The sequence below is a fragment of the Haliotis asinina genome, chromosome 3 (genome assembly GCF_037392515.1).
Source record: "Haliotis asinina isolate JCU_RB_2024 chromosome 3, JCU_Hal_asi_v2, whole genome shotgun sequence".
NCBI lineage: Eukaryota > Metazoa > Mollusca > Gastropoda > Lepetellida > Haliotidae > Haliotis > Haliotis asinina.
The window spans coordinates 26,565,740-26,590,031 of NC_090282.1; the positions used below are offsets into that span (position 1 = coordinate 26,565,740).

The 24,292-nt window shown below is 40.7% G+C and overlaps 1 protein-coding gene across 1 annotated transcript; it reads left to right on the forward strand.

Annotated features, from left to right (window-relative positions):
* Positions 1-715: 715 nt before the first annotated feature.
* On the forward strand, positions 716-24,153 carry LOC137277742 (sodium/glucose cotransporter 4-like). Its single transcript, XM_067809653.1, has 16 exons — positions 716-1,217; positions 2,958-3,134; positions 4,509-4,580; positions 11,508-11,612; positions 12,085-12,144; positions 13,454-13,558; positions 14,295-14,400; positions 14,998-15,078; positions 15,381-15,589; positions 16,037-16,172; positions 16,703-16,810; positions 17,270-17,420; positions 17,951-18,119; positions 19,773-19,988; positions 21,085-21,211; positions 21,872-24,153. The coding sequence occupies exons 2-16, from the start codon at positions 3,015-3,017 to the stop codon at positions 22,081-22,083; spliced, it is 1,977 nt and encodes a 658-aa protein (XP_067665754.1). The 5' UTR covers positions 716-1,217; positions 2,958-3,014; the 3' UTR covers positions 22,084-24,153.
* Positions 24,154-24,292: the final 139 nt, after the last annotated feature.

Genomic DNA, 24,292 nt, shown 5'->3' on the forward strand with positions numbered 1-24,292 from the left:
TATATCACCAAAAAACACTCTTCGTTAGTTTTCAATGAAAAATGTACATCTCTCAACACTGTATTACCCTTAGATTTGCAGTGCAGCGATGTCATAGCACTGTGACGTGAAGTTCTTGACGTCATAGCATTGCCAGAGCATTATACAGAATCTACTGTCAAAACTCCCAAGAGATATCATGTGATATCACATAATCGATATCTCCAGGTGATAAAAAAACAAAGTGTTTCACTTCAGTAGGGGTTATTATGAAAGAGTTAAACAGTGTAAACAGAACCGATCAGCTAAAAGGGTTGGCTTTTTGTTAAAATTATTTGTTTCTACAATGAACCACATCCACACACTGCCAAACTGGACAATACATATGGTTCGATGGAGATCTAACCTGTCTTGCTGCCACTGGCCTAGGTTCGGTGTTATCCTCCAGTTATGGTTAGTCCATTTATAACCCCAGGCTAAAAACATCGGTTTGAACTTTGACTTCAGTTGATTATATAACACCAAAAAAAATAAATTAATATTTCTCTGGACATGCCAAAATAATATAACTGATATGATAAAATTCATATCAATGAACGACAATTTAGCTTAGATTTATTATACATTCTCGTTTTGCAACTTTAATGTGTTTCGTCTTCATTCAAAGTCCCAGCGCGTATTAATAGAAGCACATTCCTTGAATAAAAGCGTAGGTCGTTATGCTTAGACGAACACGAATGCCCTATATTTTCCTTTCCAAGGCAGTTGTGCAACTGAACGTCCTGTGTTAGGTTCGATGCAAATTTCACTTTTGTGAGCCGTAGGTTCCAGTTCCACAGCCTACCCTGGTAGACTGAGGAACAGGTAGTGTACGCTGTGCAACAAAGAAGGGCTATATGTTGGCTTTATTCTGCCGTCGTATAGAGAAGACATGGTAGCTTGTTCAGTCTCGTTCGTGTCAATCCCGTGAACTTTTATATCAAGCCTCCAAACATTGTCCTACCTGTCGGGCTGTATGCCGCGGCACGCAATCTTATGTCATGTGACCTACACCAGGCGTCCCTTGTATTCATATACCTGGGTTCCACTGGATGAAAGTAATATATCAGTGGGGTTTGTTTAGACTGTATGTTTGCATTCGGATAGCTCAGAGCGCAACGTCATGTCAACCTACATTCACACAAGAAGGATCTACTTGTCCATATCTGATTGGGATCTCTGAACAGGATTTCAGCCAGGTAAGAGGCGGAATTCGCCACATCGGAAATTAACGCATTTTACACTGTTGTCTTGTGGAATTATTAATACTCTTTATCTGTTAATATCTAGGCTGAGATTGATCTTCAGCAATCCATGCGTGCTTTAGAAGCGATTTACGGATCGGCGGTCAGGTTCTCCGAAATGGATGATGCATGTTATCGCATCCCAGATCGATGCTCATGATGTTAAACACAAGTTTGACTTGTCCAGACCCAATAATATTCGGACTGATGCCAAATCGACTAAGTACCGATTTAAACAATCAACAAAATGTCACCGTCTCACCCCACAGACGTGCCTCTGTTTATGCCATCAAAACTTCCTTCAATATTGTTTTCTTTTTTCTTGAAGATGCACCCAGGGAGAAGTAATTACCAAATCAGTTATCTTCTTTGAATACTCAGATTACAAATAATCCACAGTTGCATGGTTGATCGTGTCTTCTACTATTCCATACATTGCATTATCATTTAGGAGGATGGGTGGCTTAGTTCTTCACGCCGAAAATCGGGGTTCCATTCCCCACGTGGGTACAATGTGTGAAGCTGGTGTCTCTCGCCGCAATATTGCTTCAATATTGACAAAATCGTCCTCATTCACTCATATGCAAAGAGTAGTGCTGATGATATCAACCACAAGCTTGTCTGATCCAGACATTATAGTTGGACTGCTGACGGGGACACGTTACCCACAAAGCAATGTCAAAACAACAACCAATAATCAGCGTTGTAGCTGCGCCAAGTCATGACTACTAGTACTTAATTTATCATGAGCTATAATATATCTACACAGTTAAAAACACATTTACCGTGTCAACAGTCAAACCCTGGCCTTGACGAGCAGTACAGGTAGAATGAGAGCAGTTACGTGTTAGTTATGTTCTCTGCACACATTCAACATTGCAGTTACGACTGTCGAATACCGTCGACTACAGTAACTGACATTTCTATGTATAACTTCATATAGTTTGACAGGTCCAGGGCGGGATAGGGAGTACTTGGTACTTTTGAGCGTCTGTAGGTTAATGTGTGTGAACAGTGTACTGTTATAATTCAATTTCATCACACACAGATAGGAAAGTAGGTCAAAACCATTTACCTCATCGCCGTTATGAATAATTGTACAATGTCATGCATCCAGTATTATACGTGCAAAGCGTATTTTCCTAATACAGCAGATTTCCCATCCAAATCACACAGGCTGATACAGACTTCTCCTTACAATATCAATTTTCGAACCTATTTGTACCTCTTATACCCATCACCAAAACCCTTTTCCTAGAATGTGCGCACTATTAATATTACGTAAGGATGTCAAAGATTTTATAGTCAGACAGTGACAACAATCAAAATAGTTCCACCCAATACCCAAATCTTGAACACTGGAGTAACTATGGGTATGTAAAGTACTAATTGACTGTGTTTCTACTGGACTTTCGAGAAAGGCCGATGATCCGCCACCTCGAGTGCCCTTATCAAAGGGAAGCTACTCCAACTCTAGTCTACGAAGGCGTCTTTCAATAATTTTCTTGATTAAAAAATTAGACGAAGCTAAGACTTTCTTGTTACAAGATATTACGTAAAACTACAATTGAGCACATATGATTTACAGAAGCATGTTAATTTCATAACAACCATCAAACCGAAACAATAATAGAATTTTTTTTAGTTGTTAAATTGTCATTGCTGAATTGGTCATAGGTCTGTTATTCAATACAGTCAGTTGGTCGGCGGACCTAAGAATTTCGAGCGACAACTGAAGATTGGAAAAAAGGTATGGCATCCACTAACGGATCTGACGGAACCGAGAGCGCCTTTGTGAACGCCGGCGTCGGCACTGTAGACCTCGTTGTCATCATAGTATATTTGTTTGTCTGTCTTGCAGTTGGCATATGGGTAAGTATTTGCATTGTTTGATAACAAGTATTTTGCTTTCTACAACCTACAGACTCTGTCAGGAATTGGCCTTTTAGCGTCTCATGCCTGCTTTAAGATGGCGACAAACGGAATATGAAGGCCAAGATCCCATTGCATCCCATTGCATCCCATTGCCTTGATCGATGCTCATGATCTCAAACACTGGACTGTCCAGATCAGGCTCTCATTGTCAGATTGCTGTCCTGTTACTTAACGGGTTGTGGATAGTTGCACTGTACCCCATGCTTGTCTACCTGTTGAGCATGTGGGTCAGACTTGACCCTATTCATGTATATGAACATGAATTCTGGGTCATAATGACCGTGAGAGGCGACTAAAAGCGGCAATGCGTGGTCAAACTCTCTCAAGTGGGTGTCCGAGTATCATCATGCGTCAACTAATGTCTTGTCTCTTCCTCACCCAACTGACCCGTGAAGGTAGAATAGGCCTTCAGCAACCGATGCTTGCCATAAAAGGCGACTATGCTTGTCGTAAGAGGCGACTAACAGGATCGGGTGGTCAGGATTGCTGTCTTGGTTGATACATGAATAGATCGATGTTCATGCTGCTGATCATTGGATTTTCTGTTCCAAACTCGATTATTTACAGAGCGCCGCTACATAGCTGGAATATTGCTGAGTGCGGCGTAAAACTGAACTCACTCACTCGGTCCAAACTCAATTATTTACAACGGTACGATATTTGGAAAGTGAGTGACAGCAATGCAAATCAGTGAAATTACACATTATGTTTAACTGTCCGCGAAAGGATTGTTTGGCTGGTTTCTTGATTAACGCCTGACTGAGCACTATTGCAGAACTGTAGTACAAGTAAAATGGTTGAAATGGGTGGTGGAGTTTGCCAGTAGATAGTGTATCAGCCGTGAAGAAGCTGGTCATATTTTCATCGATATTCAGATTTGGTAACCGGTGGAACTGAAGATAGGGCGTGTACTTAGATGGAATGTAATGATGCTCATAATATGCACATCGACATTATTATTGTTAATATTTCACTCTGAGAATGTGATTTTCGTCTTCAATATTATGTTTGTCACACATTCTCAGTAGCATAAAAAGTCAATCTAAATCATTAGAACTTATTTATCAACTGAAAACTGTGTTAACGACACTTATTCCCTTATATTTACAGCGGTCAACCACTATTCGCGAATAAACGAAGTTGTAATAGTGAATACACGTAGAAGGAAAATGGTGAAAATTTCTGGTCCATTTTTGTTGCTAAAAACACTTTACCTGAGCTCAGTGACTGCACTGCAGACTGTTGGCTTTAAAACAATAGCAAGAAGATTGTATAGCTGATATTTCATTTGTTAGCTGTCCTCACTTTCAGGCGACATGGCGGACACAGCGTGGAAGCGTCAGTGGTTATTTTCTGGCTGGGCGGGACATGCTTTGGTTTGCGGTGAGTACCAGTCCCAGATCTTGTCTGTGTCAGATAGAAAACCCCGCGAACAGGACACGTCAATGTCGTCACATTGCTTATCTTCTTTGTGTGATTTGGTCATACTTTGAGTTGAGGGTTAAGCGCACAAGTTTAATTTGATTCGGCGAAGCAAAAGCCGGCTCACATTTCAAAACTGGAACGTCGTTTTCTTTCAAATGCCTAATAGTATCTAACTGAAGCTAAAATGGGTAACGCGGTTGTGATTGCACCTCAATTGTTGCACCTAGCACGTATCACAGAGATTACTTACCGAGACAGCTGCGTGTGTTCTAATACTGACTATGTGAAAACAAAACAGTTGAAGAATCTGAAGGCGGGAGAGGTAACAGTCATGACAAAAACTGCAAAGTGAGGGTAATAAGTACAGCACTTTTATTAGGGTTAAAAACATCTTCATCGAGATCATGCAGTTACACTTTCGGCTTCGGTCAACAGTCAGGTGACAGCGATAATGTTTGGCGGGTCTCAGTGCACGAACTGTTAAAAAACATACGGGTACATTTTTAAAGCGCCATTAACCTATTTTGAAATGCACATACTGTTGAACATCTGAGGTCGCAAGCTGAACATGGCCAGGGTGTAGCCAGCTTGTCAAACGTCAGTGATGCTGTTACTGCTAGCAAAATAAATCTTTGAATTAGATTTAAAATGTGACAAGACAATTCTTCATGTCACATTGGGGCGGTGGATGGACATAGTGGTTAAAGCGTTCGCTCGTCACGCCGAAGACCCGGGTTCGATTCCACACACGGGTACTAAACTCAAGTACTTCATATCACATACTTGAAAACGTTTAATGTTATAAGTGTGATACACAAAGCCAAAGTACTGTAGTTAGTGTGGTGAGTGATTATGGATTTACCCCGTTTTTAGTAATATTCCAGCAATATCACGGCGGGGGACACTAGAAACAAACTTCATATATTATAGTTAGAATACTGTACTCATGTATGCTGTTTTGATGCATCAAAATAACTGAGATCTTCTTTGAAACTTACGCATTCATTCCTACATTATGTCTATTCATAGGGCTTGGCTGTGTGAAGGCAAATGGTGTTTCAAAAGATCCTTATAGTAACATAACACTGTTGAGTCAGAAAGCGACGTGACAATGTATTATAGCGGCGCGCCTTTCCATGCACGTCTCGTCGACCTTGACCTAACATACGTGAGGTTGTTATATCAGGTCATCTGAAGAGATTGCTGGGTAACTGAAAGGGAGCACGCCTCTCGGTGTTATACCATCATCCAGTCCGGTGGTATATTGAAGTTTCGTGGTTGGTAGTTGGTACACATAGGTTAATGTCTTGCGGCATGAACATAAGGCGTGTTCTGTAATTTATCGGTCTTCTACGTCAGGGTTAATTGAAGACCATAACTCCTACACATGTACATCAATTTGGAACAATGAGTGATTACTCCGCGTATCTCACGGTCGCCGATATTTGTGTGTCATGGGATTACAAGACGTGACGTTGTTTCGAATAAACTGAATCAGTTATGCTGGTATACCCATGTGACAATGTTGACCTATCATCGCGAGGTTACGGTATGTTATGTATGGTTCTGTCATGTTGATCCAGGTCAAATGGATAAGGATTGATATACTTCAACTTATCCTATCACATGAATTACCAGTCGACAGAAAATCTAAACCTTTCTTTGGAACTTGTTTAAACGAAACAAGAAAGATTATTCGATAGTGTGGTGATTCGTATGAACATCACAGATCCGGTTCGTGATCAAAGAATGCAGTGTTACAGCAACTGTGTCAACCAAGCAATCGGCAGCAAAGGAACTCAGTGAAGTCGGCCACTAATCCTATAGGTTACGCACAAACTTCTATAGTAACGACACATTATTTTTAAAGAATTAACTAAGATATCAACAGCTGTTACATGTACATGTGTTCATAATCTGGCCGTAAAGTAAATATATAAAACATGAATACCTCCTCATTTTCAAAGTACAGGAAGCTAGACTGATCAACTCCAGTTCTGGAGAACATGTCAGCTGCTTGAAATACATGTGATCATATCCAGTTCAAGTCATCAGTCACGAAAATAGCCCTAAAACTATACTCAGCAATTATTTTAGTTAGTAACACCTGGACTAAACAGAAACACGTCTCGCCGTTTGTGCTTAAGATTGATAACATTTATGATGTCTGACTACCCTCCAAAATGAAGTTCACAGAATGGAGAACATTGGAACTGAGGTGTTCAGTAACGATTGTGTCCACCTCTAGCGTCTCATGCAGCCACACAACGTCTCCTCATGGATCTCAGAACGTTAGTAAACACTGCCCGAGGAAGACGTCGCCATTGCTCAACAAGGACACGTTGAAGATCTTGCAACGTGTGTGATGGATTGACTTGTTGACGAACATGTCGACTCAGCTCGTCCCAGATATGTTCGATTGGATTGAGGTCGGGACTACGCGATGGCCAATCCAGGACTTGAACACCGGCATTTCTGCAGTATGTGGCCAAGTGTTGTCTTGCTGGAACGTTAGTCCGGGGACGTGTCTCTGCATGAACGGAAGCAGAACAGGTTGCAAAATCTGATCCCTGTACTGGACAGCAGTTAAGTTCCCTTGAACAACAACAACAACAGGAGAACGCCTGTGTGCGCAAAAAGATCCCCAAAGCATGACCACCAAATCGGTCACCTTCACGGACGCAGGCTTGAGCATGACGTTCAACCTCGACTGCTGTACACATGGGCCCTGCAAATCTCAAGCTGAATCGAGATTCGTCACTGAAGACAATCGAATTCCACTGCCTGAGTAAACTCTATGTGTCTTGTGGCCCACGCAAGTCAGTTACGGCGATGAAAAAGCGTTAAGATTGGTCCGTTATGGGGTCTCCGGGGGCGATGTCCGGCGGGACGCAAGCGATTTCTGACAATTTGTGGGGTTATCCTTCCACCAAACATCTCCCTACTTAAGGGTCACATGCAACCAAAATATCAAACATAATTAAAACACATTTATCACTTATTCATGACATACAATATACATTGCTGCTTTTAAAAAAACAAATAAACAAAATTATACGCGTACAATCGCGATTCAAAAGTGCAATATTTTGTACTTGGGCTTACTTCCCCCGAAACGAAGCCCTCGGGAGACCGAACCCAGTCATAGCTGGTGGATATGCACTCAAGTGTAACGACGGCTTCCGATTGGCTGTTTCATTTGCTGATATGCTAACGGTTCATTGTGTGTACAGAAAGATGATCTGTTTGATGGGCATTTTAGAAGTATAGCCAGTCACAAGAAAGTAAGATTCTGTATGGATAACAGCTTCTTTTTGTGTACTTGATGCGTCGTTTCAGTATAGATTCATATACTGTTGTCAAACAAAGCCGTTATCCATGAAGAATGTAGAGATGTTGGGTTTGGAAAATACGTGTTCTCCGAATTTGCGCTCAATCCAATCAAAAATCATTTCAGTAGAGATGATAAACTACTGGAATCTGTCATGCGTCCAAGTACAAAGCAGGACTTGAAACTGACAAGAGTTTGCACCAGTTTCCGTCAGATCCAGTCATCCGAAAAAAATGAATGTAGTATGTTTGCAACCCACAGACATAAAAACATGACATGTGTATCACACGTGCCTAATTACATAATGTGGCAGACACGGGACTCGGGTGCACGAGTCATAAATCAACTTATTTTGTTTATGTCGTATAGTCTGATAGGTGTTAAGTTCAAATTGCACGTGGTCAATGATCGAAGCTGTGTATTGCATGTTGTCTTTAGCAGGCAGACATATAGGTGTGAATAAACCAGACACTGAGCTTTCTCTGTGACAGAGACTGCTTACCACAATCAACAAGTTGTTTTACGTAACGAGTAGATTATTTACTTGTTTGTGTACACAACCAAGATTAGACTACTGCTCACAACCTCAGACGCTGGGCATGCATACTGTTTCAAGCTCCGCGAACCTATTCACTGCGCATGCGTCATGGGCGCAGCGCAGCACATCTGTTGGAACCAGTTTTCCCCCCAGCGCTGGGGGGAATTTAGTGAAACGTTTGAACTCCGATTTCGCGGGCTTTTTTTTCATCGCGTTTTTTTCAACTTTATAGGTTGAATTGGCATTTTTTATGATTTGTTTCGGTAAATACATACCGAAAGGTACAAGAATCTGCAAAGTTGTGTTTTACGTTGCATGTGACCTTTAATCGTATTGCTAGAGCTTCCCTGAGTGACGTCACACGTGACCCTGGCCTCGGGCGACCTGCAACTGTTCCCGTTTGATGCATTCTCATCCTGAGATTAAAAATGTCTTTGGCAGTTAAAGGCTCTTGCAACACCATCCCCAGACTGACCAGCATGGAGCCTCCCAATAGCATGTTGACGTCCATTTGTAAGACGAGACATTTCCAAAAAGTCATCAAAATGAAATATTCAATTTGTTTTTCCAATTCAACTTAGTTTATTCACTTTAGGCAAACATGCACCGCTTGACCTCGTGATTTTGTGTTTGCACGTGCATTCACAGCTTTTCATTTTTCTAGGCTATAAAGTCAATGAATGCACGTGTCTTTACAGTTTCATGAAAGTAAAGGATTCACAATGTTTACTTTTACTAGAGATACTGTTTGAAATATTCCACTGAACAGAAAGAAATAAGTCATACATTTACCAGTATCAAGTTTTCATGGTTGCTCAATATAAATTACTGGATGGATGTACGTTTTAGAAACACAAAATCACCCGATGACAGCCTGTCAGAGGATTCAGTCTGCAATGAAGGTTAGGAAATAAAGGTGTTTGTTAAAATACGGGTTCTGATTTGGTGTAGAGTAATCTGTAATAAAAAGAAAGTCCAACAACTCGCTGTCTAGATTACACATGTTGTGTTGATTGGATAACTCACTGAAAGAATTTGGGTTCGAATCAATGGTGGGTGTGTTTTGTTTCCTTTTTTTATTATTTATTTATTTATTTATTATTATTATTTTATTTTATTTTATTTTATTTATTTATTTTTTTTTTTTTTTTTTTTGGGGGGGTAATTATTTTATTGATAAAGATTAATCCATAAATTATGTTTAATATAACTCAATAGATACATATATACACACATACACAATTAATTCAAGAACCATAACTCTTTGTTCCCGTCGTTTAATACGCTGTATTCAAACAAGTGTTTTCCGTATCTCCCCTCATTTGTCGTTCATGTCGATCGTCTTACATGTTTTCGAATAATGTTTGGTTAACGTGACTTGGTTTAAGGGTAACGCTGCAAAACAGGCCATGGAAATCTTAACGGTCAATATTTGTTATATAGCTTCGACTCACGTTAGTGCTCTGTATTTTTCAAAATATATTGTTCAAATACAGGGAACAGAACATGATATGCGAGATACACAATATATATGGGAATGTGCATGGAGTTTAGTGTTTCTTCATTATTCATAATGTTTAAACTGTCTCTATACATTTCTGTCACCGGGGTCACCCGACGATGTCAAATGACTCAGCAAACAGGTGTACTGTGAGATGTTCGGTAAAGTACTAACACGCGGCTAAAGGATGGAGCTTCCCAAAACACGTGCGATGTTCGCATCGACAATTGTCAAGGTGCAATCGAATTCGAATACTCAGTCAAACTGGCATTAGAATGTTAATCAAACTCGAAAGATTAATCAAACTCAAATGCCCGGTATAGACTCACATATGGATAACATATTTTATTTCGTGAGTGCGACGTATCGATGCAGGAATAACAGCGGTTCAAGAATCTATATCGAATCGTTGCGGTGACGAAATAAAAGAAGTTGTGATATAGTCTACGCTCTACTTAGAAGGTACCGAATGCTCAATCGGAAGACTTGCACGATTCATAATTGTTGCAGGCGGGTAGATCCAGGGCTGAATGAGTAAGTGAATGTGAACTGTCACGTATCAATTGTATGCTTCTGTTTTATGTAGGGGTTAGACACGAAGTGATGCAGCTGTTTACTGCAATGAAACAAAGACGAAAATGGTGCTGACAAACTTACATTGAAATATCCTCATTTCGAACCCGCGCCATGGAGTAACGGTTGATTAAAAATTATCGACTAAATAACGTATTTTGCTACATGATCGGATGGTGGCCACATGAATACTAGCCAACACGTGGTTGCATGTACAGCAACGTGCAGTAGACATGAGCAAAGAACTGTGACTATATATCCCAGTCCACCTAGCTGTGAATGGGTACCTCGTTAGGATGGGCAAGCCGTAATAACTTGGTGCGCCTAGTGATTGCAAGAATTGTATGCCCCCAGGGAGTTCGGACTGAAAAAACTACTTGTCGTTGAGATTGTCATCCAATGATCGAGGGGAAAATACCTGCGCCTGGAGCATGTACTTTTTGCATGGATATGTGCGCTATATAAATATCCTATGATCAAAATGATATTTTAACAGAGTATCAATAGATTCTTGAGATGAGATATATAACCTGTATTATACATTTGTCGGTCTGTCAGCCTGTCTCTCTGTTGTTTCACTGTTATTCTCGGTATAATTCACTAAACAGATGTTGTTCCAGTTTCGCTATGATTTAATATTTTGCATTGGTAAATTCGGCATTTCCCGGAAGAGGAAACGGAATCTAATGCAAAAGGAATTTAGCAATCAATAATCTATAAGGCTTGGCAAGGCATTTTAAGAAGGTTGTTGACAGTTTTGAGACTTCGATAATGAGAAATCAACTCGGAAATACTGTATTAGCTAACTGGTTGAAACTGGAATCGTCCGAAATTCCCAAAGAGCTGCTTTCTACAGTCATTATAATACGAGATCAAATGCCATTTCCAACGTTTCGTCCTTCCTTTTTAACTTAGTGTTTATCCGGACCACTTTGTTTCCAGATTGGAGCATCTCTGTTTTCCAGCAACATTGGCAGCGGCAGCTTCATCGGCCTCGCAGGAACAGGAGCGGCATCGGGAATTGCCGTCGCAAGTTATGAACTCAATGTAAGTGGATCAACCATCCTCGAACATTGTCTGCAGATTCGTTTTAATGTCCTACTTCATTGTTTCTGCAAAAAACATGACTCTGACCGATATATATATCGGACAAAATTATCATGTATTTAATTTTGTAAGTTCATTTTTCTGAATTAACTTCATTTTGTTGTGTGTCTGTTTTTGGAAAAGTGAAATATTTTTTTTCTCTTGAAGAAATGGCCGAGTTTGGAAGTGTACACAAATTTAACAAAACATTTTTTTATTGATTTTCGCATACATGAAGTGAAGTGAAATGAAGTTCATTTTGGGTTCCTTTAGAGAATGCGATGAGAAAGGCGATTCCAGAAGGGTGTGGAGGGGTGCGCAAGTGACACGTGGGAACGAATGAAAATGAAGTGTGCACCCCAATTTTTCAAAAGTCTGTATGAGAACACAAAGAAGTACTTTTTACTGACAATATTTGTGACGGTTTTTCCAGGGCTTGTTCTGCCTGCTGCTGTTGGCCTGGCTGTTTGTCCCTGTGTATATAGCCAGCGGGGTATGTATGTGTATCTATGGATGGCACCTGTGTGCTAACCCGTCACACGTGCTGGGTTATGCCTGCAAAGTAATAGATTGCCATTAGACGGCTTTTGTGTCACAGAGGGCTTACTTAACTTGTGCATAGTTGCCTGCCTATGACCGGAAAGATTCTAATCCGTGGCTAAGTAAAAATGTTTCTTGGCGTGTTGGAAGATCGATACATCGTAGTTTTGGTTTTGTTGCATCTTACATTCAAACTGATGCCCTGCAGTTTCGCTCTAACGCCTCGTTGTTTGAAAGTGAAAGACAAATGTATACTGAACAGCAAAAGAAACCCAAGTCTTTTGCTGTTTAGTATGCTTTACAAAATATGATTCATGATCATAAGTGAGCGTTGATCATTAATTCTCATGGTTACTTTTAATTGTATACACAAACGCAAATATATTGGTCTTATATTGAACTTAATTAAGGGATGAAAATTCAAATTCTATGTTCTTTCTTCTAAGCTGAACTACTGACCATGACAATTCTACATCTTTTTTATTGTTATAGTATTATTTAATGTACATGTTGTAGCTCGTATTAGTGAGAGATAAACAAACATGTGGTCTGCCTGCTGTGCATCTCTGGTTTAGATGGCGTAGACGCGGTTACTGACAGAACTGAGACACACAGATTATTATTCAGTAAATAGCCACTGGTCCAAACATCAGAATATTTTACTTACCTAACAGACCCGTGAAGGTTCCGGGGTAGAATAGGCCTTCAGCAACCCATGCTTGCCATAAAAGGTGACTCAGCTTGTCGTAAGAGGCGACTAACGGGATCGGGTGGTCAGGCTCGCTGACTTGGTTGACGCATGTCATCGGTTCCCAATTGCGCAGATCGATGCTCATGTTGTTGATCACTTGATTGTCTGGTCCAGACTCGATTATTTACAGACCGCCGCCATATAGCTGTAATATTGCTGAGTGCGGCGTAAAACTAAACTCACTCACTCACTCACTTACCTAACATTATATGAAATTAGGCATAAATTATTTATAACTTTCATTTTTGTTGAAGGCATTAAATTAACGAAAATGCGTTGTGATTGAAGATGTTTCAAATATTTATTTAGGAATGTATTCCTTATATCTAAGTAGTCTTTACAATAAAGGAAAACTGAAGAGACAGCAGTCCGTGGCCATATACCTTATACCTGCAAAGGTGTTCGATAATTATTGAATAAAATGCAGAGCTAATACCTGACCTAGGCTTCAGCTACCAGTGGAATCACCCATAAACACATCCGTGTCGTCAGTCACTCATGTCTTTTACAGGTTTACACCTTACCGGAGTATTTGATGCGGCGCTTTGGAGGTCAAAGGTTACAGGTTTACATGGCGGTGTTGTCTCTCATCATCTATGTGTTTACAAAAATATCAGTAAGTGTTCAAACAATAGTCATCGAGTCTGAATTGTACCAATCATAACACATCAGCTGAGAATTAAACAGGTCTGACGGTGTCTGAAAATGAAAACGGATACGAATAATCGTGTTGGTTTATGAATTGGTGGTCAGTAATATTGCTTACATGTTGGCGCATGTTAGTCAAACAACCGTACACTGCAGGGTCAATACCTGTGCAGTCTTGCATTTGTGTTTGATTTTTATATATGTAGAAGGTGTCATCCGTGACCGGGTCATCTAAAGTGCAGAAAATCTGTTCGACGAGTTACGTCCCTCAGTTGTAGCAGTAGTTAGTTACGTTTTACGCCGCACTCAACAATATTCCAGCTGTATTGCGGCAGTCTGTAAATAATCGAGTCTGGACCACACAATCCAGTGTTCAATAGCATGTTGTTGATTTACGCAACTGGGATACGATGACATGTGTCAACCAAGTCAGCAATCCTGACCACCCGATCCCGTTTGTCGCCTCTTAGTACAAGCACGGATTAATGACGTCGTCTGTTACATGAGTTCAGAAAATTGTAATGCACATACTGAAGATATGATATTTATACCCTAGTGTGCCTCACATATGCAATCTATTATGCTAGGATATAGTCGTCTGTTTTGACCAGAACTTTCCTTTATATTCATGATGTGTTTATTTATGTTCATGTGTATCTGTAGGATAACATGCCTGCTTTATAAATGCTGTCCTTTATCTACAGGCAGACATGTATGCTGGTGCTATTTTCATACAACAAGCCGTCAGGTGGAACATCTACCTCGGTATCCTCGTTCTCCTCGCCATCACCGCCATCAACACCGTCTCCGGTAAACATCCACTTACATTGTTATAGCTTGTACTAATACCAGTAACTCTGGGCATGCGGACACTACAGGTATCAAAATTACTAAATGCAACAGAAGCATCGAAAGTAGTCCACCTTGCATGACCCCCTTATCTTAACTTTCCATCTGTTACTTAACGACAAAAGTGTATCGCACTCAAACAGCGGCTTTACAGAAATCTTATGATCAGATAACGTTCACGGTAGTGCACAAATGATCTGATAACACTTACGGTAGCGCGCAAATGATCAGATAACACTTACGGTACTGCGCAAATGATTATCTTGGGTTAATGACCACGATTCTTACACACCACTTAGCGAAGTGGGCCATAGTTAAGTACACATAAAGTCGTCGATTTTGATCATGAAAAACCATACTCATTTTACATAGGTATATCAGTGTATATACTCAGTCAATTACTACCTAGTTAAAGAATATTACTATTACAGATTAAGTGTTTCAATTGTTCATCTCTTCTGTATATACGTTAACATAATGAAGGGAGAAGGCGGTAATAGATTTGTCGTTTAGGTCTATTTTAAATATGTTTAATAAAAATAACATTACGTATTTCAGGTGGTCTGAAGGCCGTTATCTACACAGACACCCTACAAACTATCATCATGGTCGCTGGGGCGTTTATACTCATGGGCATAAGTAAGTGTGTTTCTGGCATTGAGCAACGATGATGTGTCGTCAGATCCGGTTTCTGTTAAAGCAAATGTCAAACTAGCGATACTGTTCCGTATCTCCAGATGTCAGCGTTTCGATAACTATTTCTTGTTTAACAGGAGATATAATTACTTAACCTGTGTTCATTCATCAGTTTAACGTTTACTTGTTCACAAATATATTTTGAGGTATTGTTTCTGAAATGGAATATTTAATCGTTTACGATGGCATCGCAATCGTCGCTATTGCTGTGTGAATAAGTCGTAAGAATATAGCCACAATTTCAGGTTTTGCTAAGGTAGGGGGTTTGGAACCTCTGTACGAAAAATACTTCGAAGCCATTCCAGAGAAAGGAATAAACGGAAGTGACGTATGTGGCCTGCCACCTAAAGACGCCTTCCACTTGCTGCGGGATGCCTCAACAGGTGATCTGCCCTGGCCAGGGAACGTGTTTGGAATAACAATTTTAAGTGCTTGGTACTTCTGCTCTGATCAGGCAAGTGATGTAACTTGTTAAAACGTTAGATATATCTGTGTGATCGAAGTTAAAAGAACAAAGAAAAACAGGAGCGGAGCCACCATTATGAAAAAATCCCGTGCTTACACGATTGTTGCTAAAAGGTTGACAAATCCTCAAAACCATCTAAATGTAAATCTTTGCAACCTCTCGGGCTTACATGAAACGCATTGGCTTGCTACGCGCCTGGAAAATGTACATTTTTTTCCTTCTGTTGCTGAAAACTGAAAGTGTTATAAATGTGATTATGTCTGATTAACCATCAGGCCTTCCTTCCAAAATGGGAAAGTGATCTGTCACTGGACTATTTCAGCTAAAACAAAGTTCCCCTGCTGTTTTCACACTTCGGGCAGGTTATTATAAAGGGTGTCCTAATGAAGACGGACATAATGTAACGTGTACTAACAACTGATAGTACTGCTGCAGGTATTGGTTCAGCGCTCTCTGGCGGCCAAGAACATGCACCACGTGAAGGGAGGATCCATCATGGCGGCATACCTCAAGGTCATCCCGCTCTTCACCACAGTCTTTCCAGGCATGATCAGCAGGATTCTCTATCCTGGTAATTCTCTCTTAGTAAATTCCCAGGTAGACCACTATCCAAAGCCAGTCTCCAGGTAATTAAAATAAGCTAAAGAAGTAAGTTGGCAAGTTGTTTTTTTCCTTTGAACATCCAAGCAGAGAAGTGTTTTTTTCGCGTTTATGTCTTGATGAACTTTTATCTGAGCTTGTGTTTCTTTACTGTGCCGGACTCTGCTACGTCTTGCTGTCTTCATCAATGATTGAATGAATTGAACTGGCTCCTACACACTCTTTATGGGGGCGTGGGTGAAAACGTCAAAGACAATATAAACACTTCACCTTATTCCATGAAACAATATGCAGACGTTTGCACAATTCGGGTAATCAACAAAGATAATTGTCTATCCGGTTACAGATAATTCTAAACGAATCGCCAAGGTAATTACCTATACGAGAATTGTGTTCAGATGGTGATCAATATTGTTCAAATAGTTGTGAACCCTATCTATGTGTCTGTGATGATGTGTGATGGTACGTATACACAGACACCCGTGGTACACTGTGTTTCAGACCAGGTAGCTTGTGTTGACCCCGACACCTGCTGGGAGGTGTGTGAGAATAGGGCCGGCTGCACGAACATCGCTTACCCTAAACTTGTCATCGAACTCATGCCAGAAGGTAACATCTGCCTTTTGATTTCTTAAACATGTACAAGATTTGTTCACTCTCAAGGAAATGAATGTGGTCAGTCACGGGTTGATCGTCACTGTCGAGTCTTTAGTCACGGAGCAGAGAATAGATATATATTGTAACGTAAGTTGTAATAAGTTCCTATGTGAAGACGTTCGAATGTCTCTAAGATAAAGTGGCTGTCCATATGTGATGGATAATTTCACCTCGTCAAAATGGAAGGCTCAGTCATCTGTGTCACATCAATTTGCTGTGCACAGTTGGCCAAGCCAGAAACCTCACATTGTGGGCGTGAGTTCCCCCTGTGACCTTCCGGCTACGTTACGATGTCACGCCGTGATTCAACTGGATTAACGTTAAACGTTAAACTCACTCATTCACTCACTTGGACTTGTTGTTTCATCAAACATTTACTTTGACGATAAGAACCTGTTAATGTCATCGCAGGTCTGAAAGGTTTGATGTTAGCGTCGATGATGGCTGCGCTTATGTCATCTCTGACGTCGGTGTTCAACAGTGCCAGCACCATATTTACCATTGATATCTGGAAGAGACTTCGTCCTAAAGCTGCGGACTCCGAGTTGCTCGTGGTTGGCAGGTAGGTGGTGATGACTTCTACAACGGAGACGTTAGTAGAGGTAGAAATAACGGTGACCGTAGGACCAGACTCCGCAGGTAACGTAACGATGGCCGTAAGAGTAAGCAGTAATGGTTAGACATGGTGCTTATCATAGCAGTAGCCAGTCACATACGACGATGTGGGCGATGGATAGTCTAATGGTCAAAACGTTCACAAGTCACGCCAAAGTCCCAGGTTCGATTTTCCACATGGGTACAATGCCCATTTCTAGTGACCCGCCGTGATATTGGTGGAATATTCCTAACACGGCCTAAAACCTCATTCACTCACGCATAGCGTTTACTACATCGTGTCTGGGTCAAACTTTGACGTCTAGTTTTCGAAACTGAAGAAGCAAGCGGATGATGATGTAAAGTAATTGCATTCAAGCATAATTTCAAATCGATCTTTGAACAAGTGGATAGATGGTTGATAACACGAGCACTTATCGGCAGTTGCTTTGAACATGAGTCCGTAGTTCTGTAATATATGGTGTGAACCTATTTCAGAGTGTTTATTCTGGTACTGGTGGGCCTGAGTATTCTATGGATTCCAGTTCTTCAAGCTGCCCAAGGGGGACAACTCTTCAACTACATTCAAGCAGTTACGGGTTATTTTGCACCGCCAGTTCTCTCCCTTTTCCTCTGCGCCATATTGTGGGGAAGAACAAATGAAAAGGTAATCTACAGTATAATTTCACATGACACAACATGGCCTTTTTCATAATGACTGCATTTCCGGAAACGGAAAATCAGGAAATGTGGATGCTGAAAGCAAACCGCAACGTTTTTTTATGGAAATGCATCCATGTTCACCAAGTACATGCAATCTGACTCGAATCAATAAAGTTCAGATAAAAGTTTGTTCAACTGACACCAAGATTTACCAGTGAGTGAACTTTGGCCAAATCATCTCATGGAACATTTATTTAAAAAAAACAAACAAAAACAACTACTGCACTTTAAGATTAGAAATACTCAACGCAATGTTAAACTCCATTTCCACCTCAACCAACCTTTCCTCATATTAAGATAAATCACGTTACGCAATAACTTGACCTTGGCCGCTTTTTCCGGTATAGTGTCTGACATGTATGAAGATACCACTGCAATTACAAGAGGTGCAAACAGATAACAGATTGGGGTCAACATGCGTAGTCTAAGCAGGAACACATACTGAACCTAAACAAACAGAGCGCTCCCGAAAACTAAAAAAGAAGGCTAAGCCTATGTAAAAGCGGCGTGTAGACGACCCAGTTTGATAAGCTACGGTGACGGTACAGTCAACTAAATCTGCGCCTTATGTGTTGTGTTGAGCCCGGGGCCCCGTCTCAAAGTGCTACTAAGTAGCGCTACGACTGTCGTAAGCTTTTAACATATTGGAGTTACGACTACCTAAGCAGTGTGACTGTCGTATCCCAGTAATGTATTGAAGTTACGATCATCTGTGCTCTTCGACTGTCGTAATCTAATAACGTACTGGAGTTACGATTATCTTAGCGCTACTACTGATGTAAGCCAATAACGCGTTAAAGTTATGATCGTCTTAGCGCGACAACTAAGCCAATAACGTAGTGGAGTTACGATTATCTTTGCGTAACAACTATCGAAAACCAATAACGTATTGAATTTGCTATTATTTTAGCGTTACGACTGTCGTAAGCTCTTTACGTATTGGAGTTGCGATCGTCTCAGCGCTACAACTGTCGTAAGCCAAAAACGTATTTGAATTACGATTATCTTCGTGTTACAACTATCGTAAACCAATAATGCATTGGAGTTGCTGTTATCTTAGCGCTGTAACTGTCGTAAACTAAAAGCGCGTTGAATTTATGACCGCCTGGCGCTACGAAGGTGGAAGCGTTACTGGCAGTGAGGACGTGTGAAAATAGTTCATATAATATCAGGGTCTTTTTCATTTAATGTAACTGGTTTGGTTGATCTTGTTTCTGGGTTTGTCGGCTCTGCTCCGTATTCATGGGTTTCAGTAAGGAAGCAAGCATCTGATTTCTGGTGTGGGATCGAGGGATTTTCCTATAATATGATAAGGCTCAAACTGATTGCTTTGTTTTGTGCAAAATATAAAAAAAATCCTTATATGTTTGATACTGAAAATGAAGAGGGTGATTGATGGTGCTTAGCGGATAATCGGAATTATAAAGAAAATCCATACAAATATAGCTGGCACTTCATGAAATGGTAAAAGTCTAAGTCCTGCATCACACTGGGCATTCTTCCATGACTTTGGGCATTCTTCCCACCCTGGGCATGTAGCTCGACATCCACAAACAAACTGTCAAAAAGGTTTACAATAAGCAATGTTTCAACACAGGGTGCTTTCTGGGGCATGATGATAGGCTTGGTAATCGGTTTGGTCCGGATGGGGTTGGACTTCGGCTACGGAACCCCAGGATGCGGCGAGGTGGATAATCGTCCTCTCATCATCTCCAAGGTCCACTTCCTCCATTTCACCATTCTACTCTTCGTCGTCAGCATGGTCTCCACCGTCGTCATTTCCACCCTCACCCAACCACAGAAGACGTCGCATGTGAGTAATGAATTCCCTGTTGGTATTGACTGACTTTTGTTTTACACCGCTTTCGGCAATATTTCAGCAAAATCACGTCGAGTGACACCAGAAATGGAACTGTTGTTAATAAAGGTCCCCCCATTTGTTTGGGCCTTATGTCTGCTCTGTATAGCTTACAAAGAAATATCTGTGTTGGGGTAACCTAGTGCTTAAAGCGTTCGCTCGTCATTCCGAAGACCTGGTTCGACTCCCAGTGAGGGAGGCCTGTTTTTGGTGCATTTTTCAATATTGCATAAAGTGGCATAAAGCCATATTCACTCACTACTATCAAAGAAGTCGTAAGGAAAACAGTATAGATGACGATTAACGTCAGGCTTTATCACGGCGGTTCACACGAGCCAGTGGTTGATATCACGAAGGCGGGTTACGAAAACAATCAACCATGCGACAGAGCCTCGTCGCCCGATCTCCATATCAACCGTGTAGTAAAATGTTACTTATTTGAACCCGTAATACTGACAGGACTATTCACAACTCTAGCAACAGCTGTTAGTTCATAGCACTTGAATAGGTACACGGCGACACTATACGGACGAGATGACATGCACCCTTGCTGATGACGTGAGGTAATCCATATAACTATTTCAAGTACCTGCAGTGCTTGCAACCCGCTGTTAAGCGGTGGGCCCATAAAACATAGGGATTGGACCTTGCCGTATTAAAGTAACACCTGTAACAACAGAAAGGAGTACACCTCGTCGAATTCTAGTTGTAGCTGAGTAAAACACGTGGATATCTTAGACTGAAACATTCATTTGCAGCGCACGTAATGTATGGGAATAATGTTTCTCTATAAAGTACAGATCCTTGTCTTGTTTTGAGTCGTGTCACATCCGGGATTCTCACACTCTCAGAGCTAAGCCCCTATAAGTCAGCAACCTAACCCACTCAGCCACCGAGGCAGTTGGTGATCCAGATAGTGTGGGGTCGATTCTAGCACAACACTTAACCCTAAAAAGTACCAGGATCTGTACTTTTCTAAGAAAGTGTAATCCGAAATATGACACGTGATGTTTGAACACTTTCCTTGTCAATGCCTCTTGCTTTGTCGCAGTCCATCCGACTGACATGGTGGACGAGACACAGCCAGGAGGATCGGGAAGAGTTCCCGGAGGAAAAAGCACGCAGGGAGAAGGGCCAAGCTCAGAGGAGAACTGATATGGCGAACCGCGAGCCTGTGGGTAAGGACGTACATGTATTTTTACGTCGCCTAAGAAATGACCCAGACAGTGTACAGATACGTTTACGTGAACAAACACGACTGTGTCCAGCAGTCACCTCTGTTTACTGATACTAAAGGCCAACAGATGAACATCACCATAGACAGATCCAGACGTGGACGGTGTAGAGGCGCGCACTCTGCACTACCCCTATCCCCACCCCCTTCACCCCAGCTTACTTACAGGTTGACATCAACATGCCATGTTGTATTCAAATCAAATTTTTGTCCCCGTTTAGATTAACCGCCAGATATGAAATTAATATCACGATTGTATTCAGTAATCCTTCCTTGTCACAGATGTACGGGCAGAAGGGCTATCATGAACATACAGTATTGTATTCAACAATGCCTTCAGTCACAGAAAAACGGTAGACACATAAAGACGAAAGTACATTATTGTAATCAGTTTTCGACTTCCTAATATGTTAAGGGCAGATACGTTAACAGGAACATACAGTATTGTATGCACTTCGTTCATATACGAAAGGACAGGTGGATTTAATTAACATGACCACACGGTATTGTATTCCCTAAACTCCTTCAGTCACAATACAAAGCAAACACATACACATGAACATAATATTACACTACTGTGGACACTCATGGCTTTCGTTCACAGATGTGGCATCCTTGCCGAAGTGGCGACGTATCTTGTACTTGGTATGCGGATATGAACCTCCACAGGCAAATGTGATCTCAGAGGAAGAGGAGGAAATGCAGAAGAAGGTCCTGACATCTATAGAGGAGACGCCCAGGTGGAGAATGTTCGTCAACGTCAACGCATTTGTGCTTATGACAATGGGTATCTTTCTATGGGGTTTTTTCGGCTGAACCATTTACTGTTTCTTAGGGATGTTACCATTGATACGCAATACTTACATATATGTGTTTATTTTTTGCTACTTCCATCAGAGAGGTTATTTTTGTGTATTCCCATAATGAAGGTTGTTTTACAGCATAATTGTTTTCCATGTTGCATGTATTCCAGTACTGCAGTTTCATTATACCTCAACGTAAGTCTCTTGTAACTGTCCTGAAGCCGAAGGAAAGTCAGGTTGTATGGGTAGTCAGCTTCGTTATTGCAATGAGTGGACGTTTCGGTGTAGGTACTAACACCGGTATGAAGCAGTATGCTGAAGGCCACAATTTCACATACGAATTGTATTGAGCTCTATCGCAAATGAACTTCCATTAGCCTTCCTAAGCCTTTTTTATTCAAGTAATTTAATGCAGTTCATCCCACTACACCATGTTTCTTCTTGCCTTCTAAAAAGCCTTTTCACACAACAGTGAAACTCATCATTCGAGTTCTGCCCTTATTGTTTGAAGTTAATTTTATGGTTTGTAATAGTGATATAAATTATTGGTCCAGAATAAGAAGTATGAGTCTCCCCTCATATACCTTTGTGACACACTCTGGACCTGGACTGTTGCCACTGTTTCGAACACTTCCTCTCTTCGGCTCCTGTATCAGTGATGTACGTTTGCTGTTATTCCTGGCCCGTTACCCTTCTTCATGACAACTCAGCTCTTAAGCTCTGACGACTGACCATTACTCAGCTGTTAAACTCTGACGATTGGTCATTAACGCTTTCTGTTCACCCAGCACGTTGCTTCCAAGAGCGGCCATAACTCACCGCGCCCTTTAATGTTCAACCTGAGATAAGAATGCACATAAACATGACCTAGCAGGGTAGATGGCAACATTACAATACTCATTTGTAGTAACAAAGTGGATAGAGTTTCGATATGAGATAACGTCTTACCATGACATTTGATACGAAATAGGTTATGACACACTGAGCAGAATACATAACAGCAGTCAGTTCTGGAACTAAATCACTGAAGAGGAATTTTGTTAAGTGTTTCTACAGATCCCTCTGCAAGAACCGATAAGCTTACTGGATCATTACTTCTGTGACAACAGTGGAGTAAAATGTGTTGTCAACTTTCAATCTGCATAGAGGTCAGCAATGTGAAGTTCTTCCCAAGTTGCTGTTGCATTGCTTCAGTCTGAAAACTGCCAAGTATATTCTCTCAAAACCAAAACCACCCTCGGTGGTACAGGAGAATAAATACATATATACATACACTAGGTAAACAGACAAGAACGGTGGTATCAGAGGGGTGTTATTTAACCTTTAACCTTATATATAATACTTACACATTTTGACAATTTCTTCAATTCTGGCATTTTTTGTGCCGATGAAACTTTTAGATTTTGTGCATATTTGGACATTTACAGTGAAATTCATTAACAAACATTTGTTTCAAAGGCTACACATCTAAATATATAGTGTATATATTTTGCAATATCTGGAGATTTGCACTGAGGGCATGGTCTGTCCTCACATGATCGCCTACTCTACTTGTGATGACACCCATTTGGGGGAATAATTATGTGGATTTCTGAACACATCACTCAACCTGCATCTTTTCAATATATCCTTGACATGTTTCAGCCAAATATTTTCTAAACCATTTTTTTAAACATGCATCAAGTATTCAATGGTTGTTTTCGATATCTTACTTTTCTAACTGTTTTAAGTGCCAAAGCATGATGGTTCTCTTCTCTATTTTAATGTTTGAAGTTGATTATTCCGCAACTAAGCCAAAATGCCTTTCAGTCACATATGTCTGCAAGTTGCATGCAGCATGGTCTTTTATACACCACACGTGTTACTCATTTCAGATTGAAGTGAAAAATACTTAAAGACCAAAAATGTTGTTCAATAATTATTTGATTTCATAAGGTTATTGTTTGCACCCACTCTTTTGCACTTTATCCTTTGTTCTGTACTTTAGATCCATAACATACACCTTTCATCATATTATTCGTATCATTCTGCGTCTTCCTTCATGTAACCAGATGTGAACAGTACATGGTCAATAAAGACAAAAGGAAACTCGGATGTTTGTCATCAAATTGATCAACACACATTCTCGGAATCTTATACATCCTCAGTATCTAGGGTCACCTTTTTGGCATATAAACTCCAAACTGTTAGATATAATGGGTTCAGCAGTGCTGAAACTGCTG

Excerpts from the sequence above, each read along its gene's own strand:
- LOC137277742 (XM_067809653.1), top strand. The coding sequence starts at position 3,015 with ATGGCATCCACTAACGGATCTGACGGAACCGAGAGCGCCTTTGTGAAC. Across the intron at positions 15,079-15,380 it reads GTTTATACTCATGGGCATAA|GTTTTGCTAAGGTAGGGGGT; the intron begins GTAAGTGTGTTT and ends CCACAATTTCAG. Across the intron at positions 15,590-16,036 it reads GGTACTTCTGCTCTGATCAG|GTATTGGTTCAGCGCTCTCT; the intron begins GCAAGTGATGTA and ends GTACTGCTGCAG.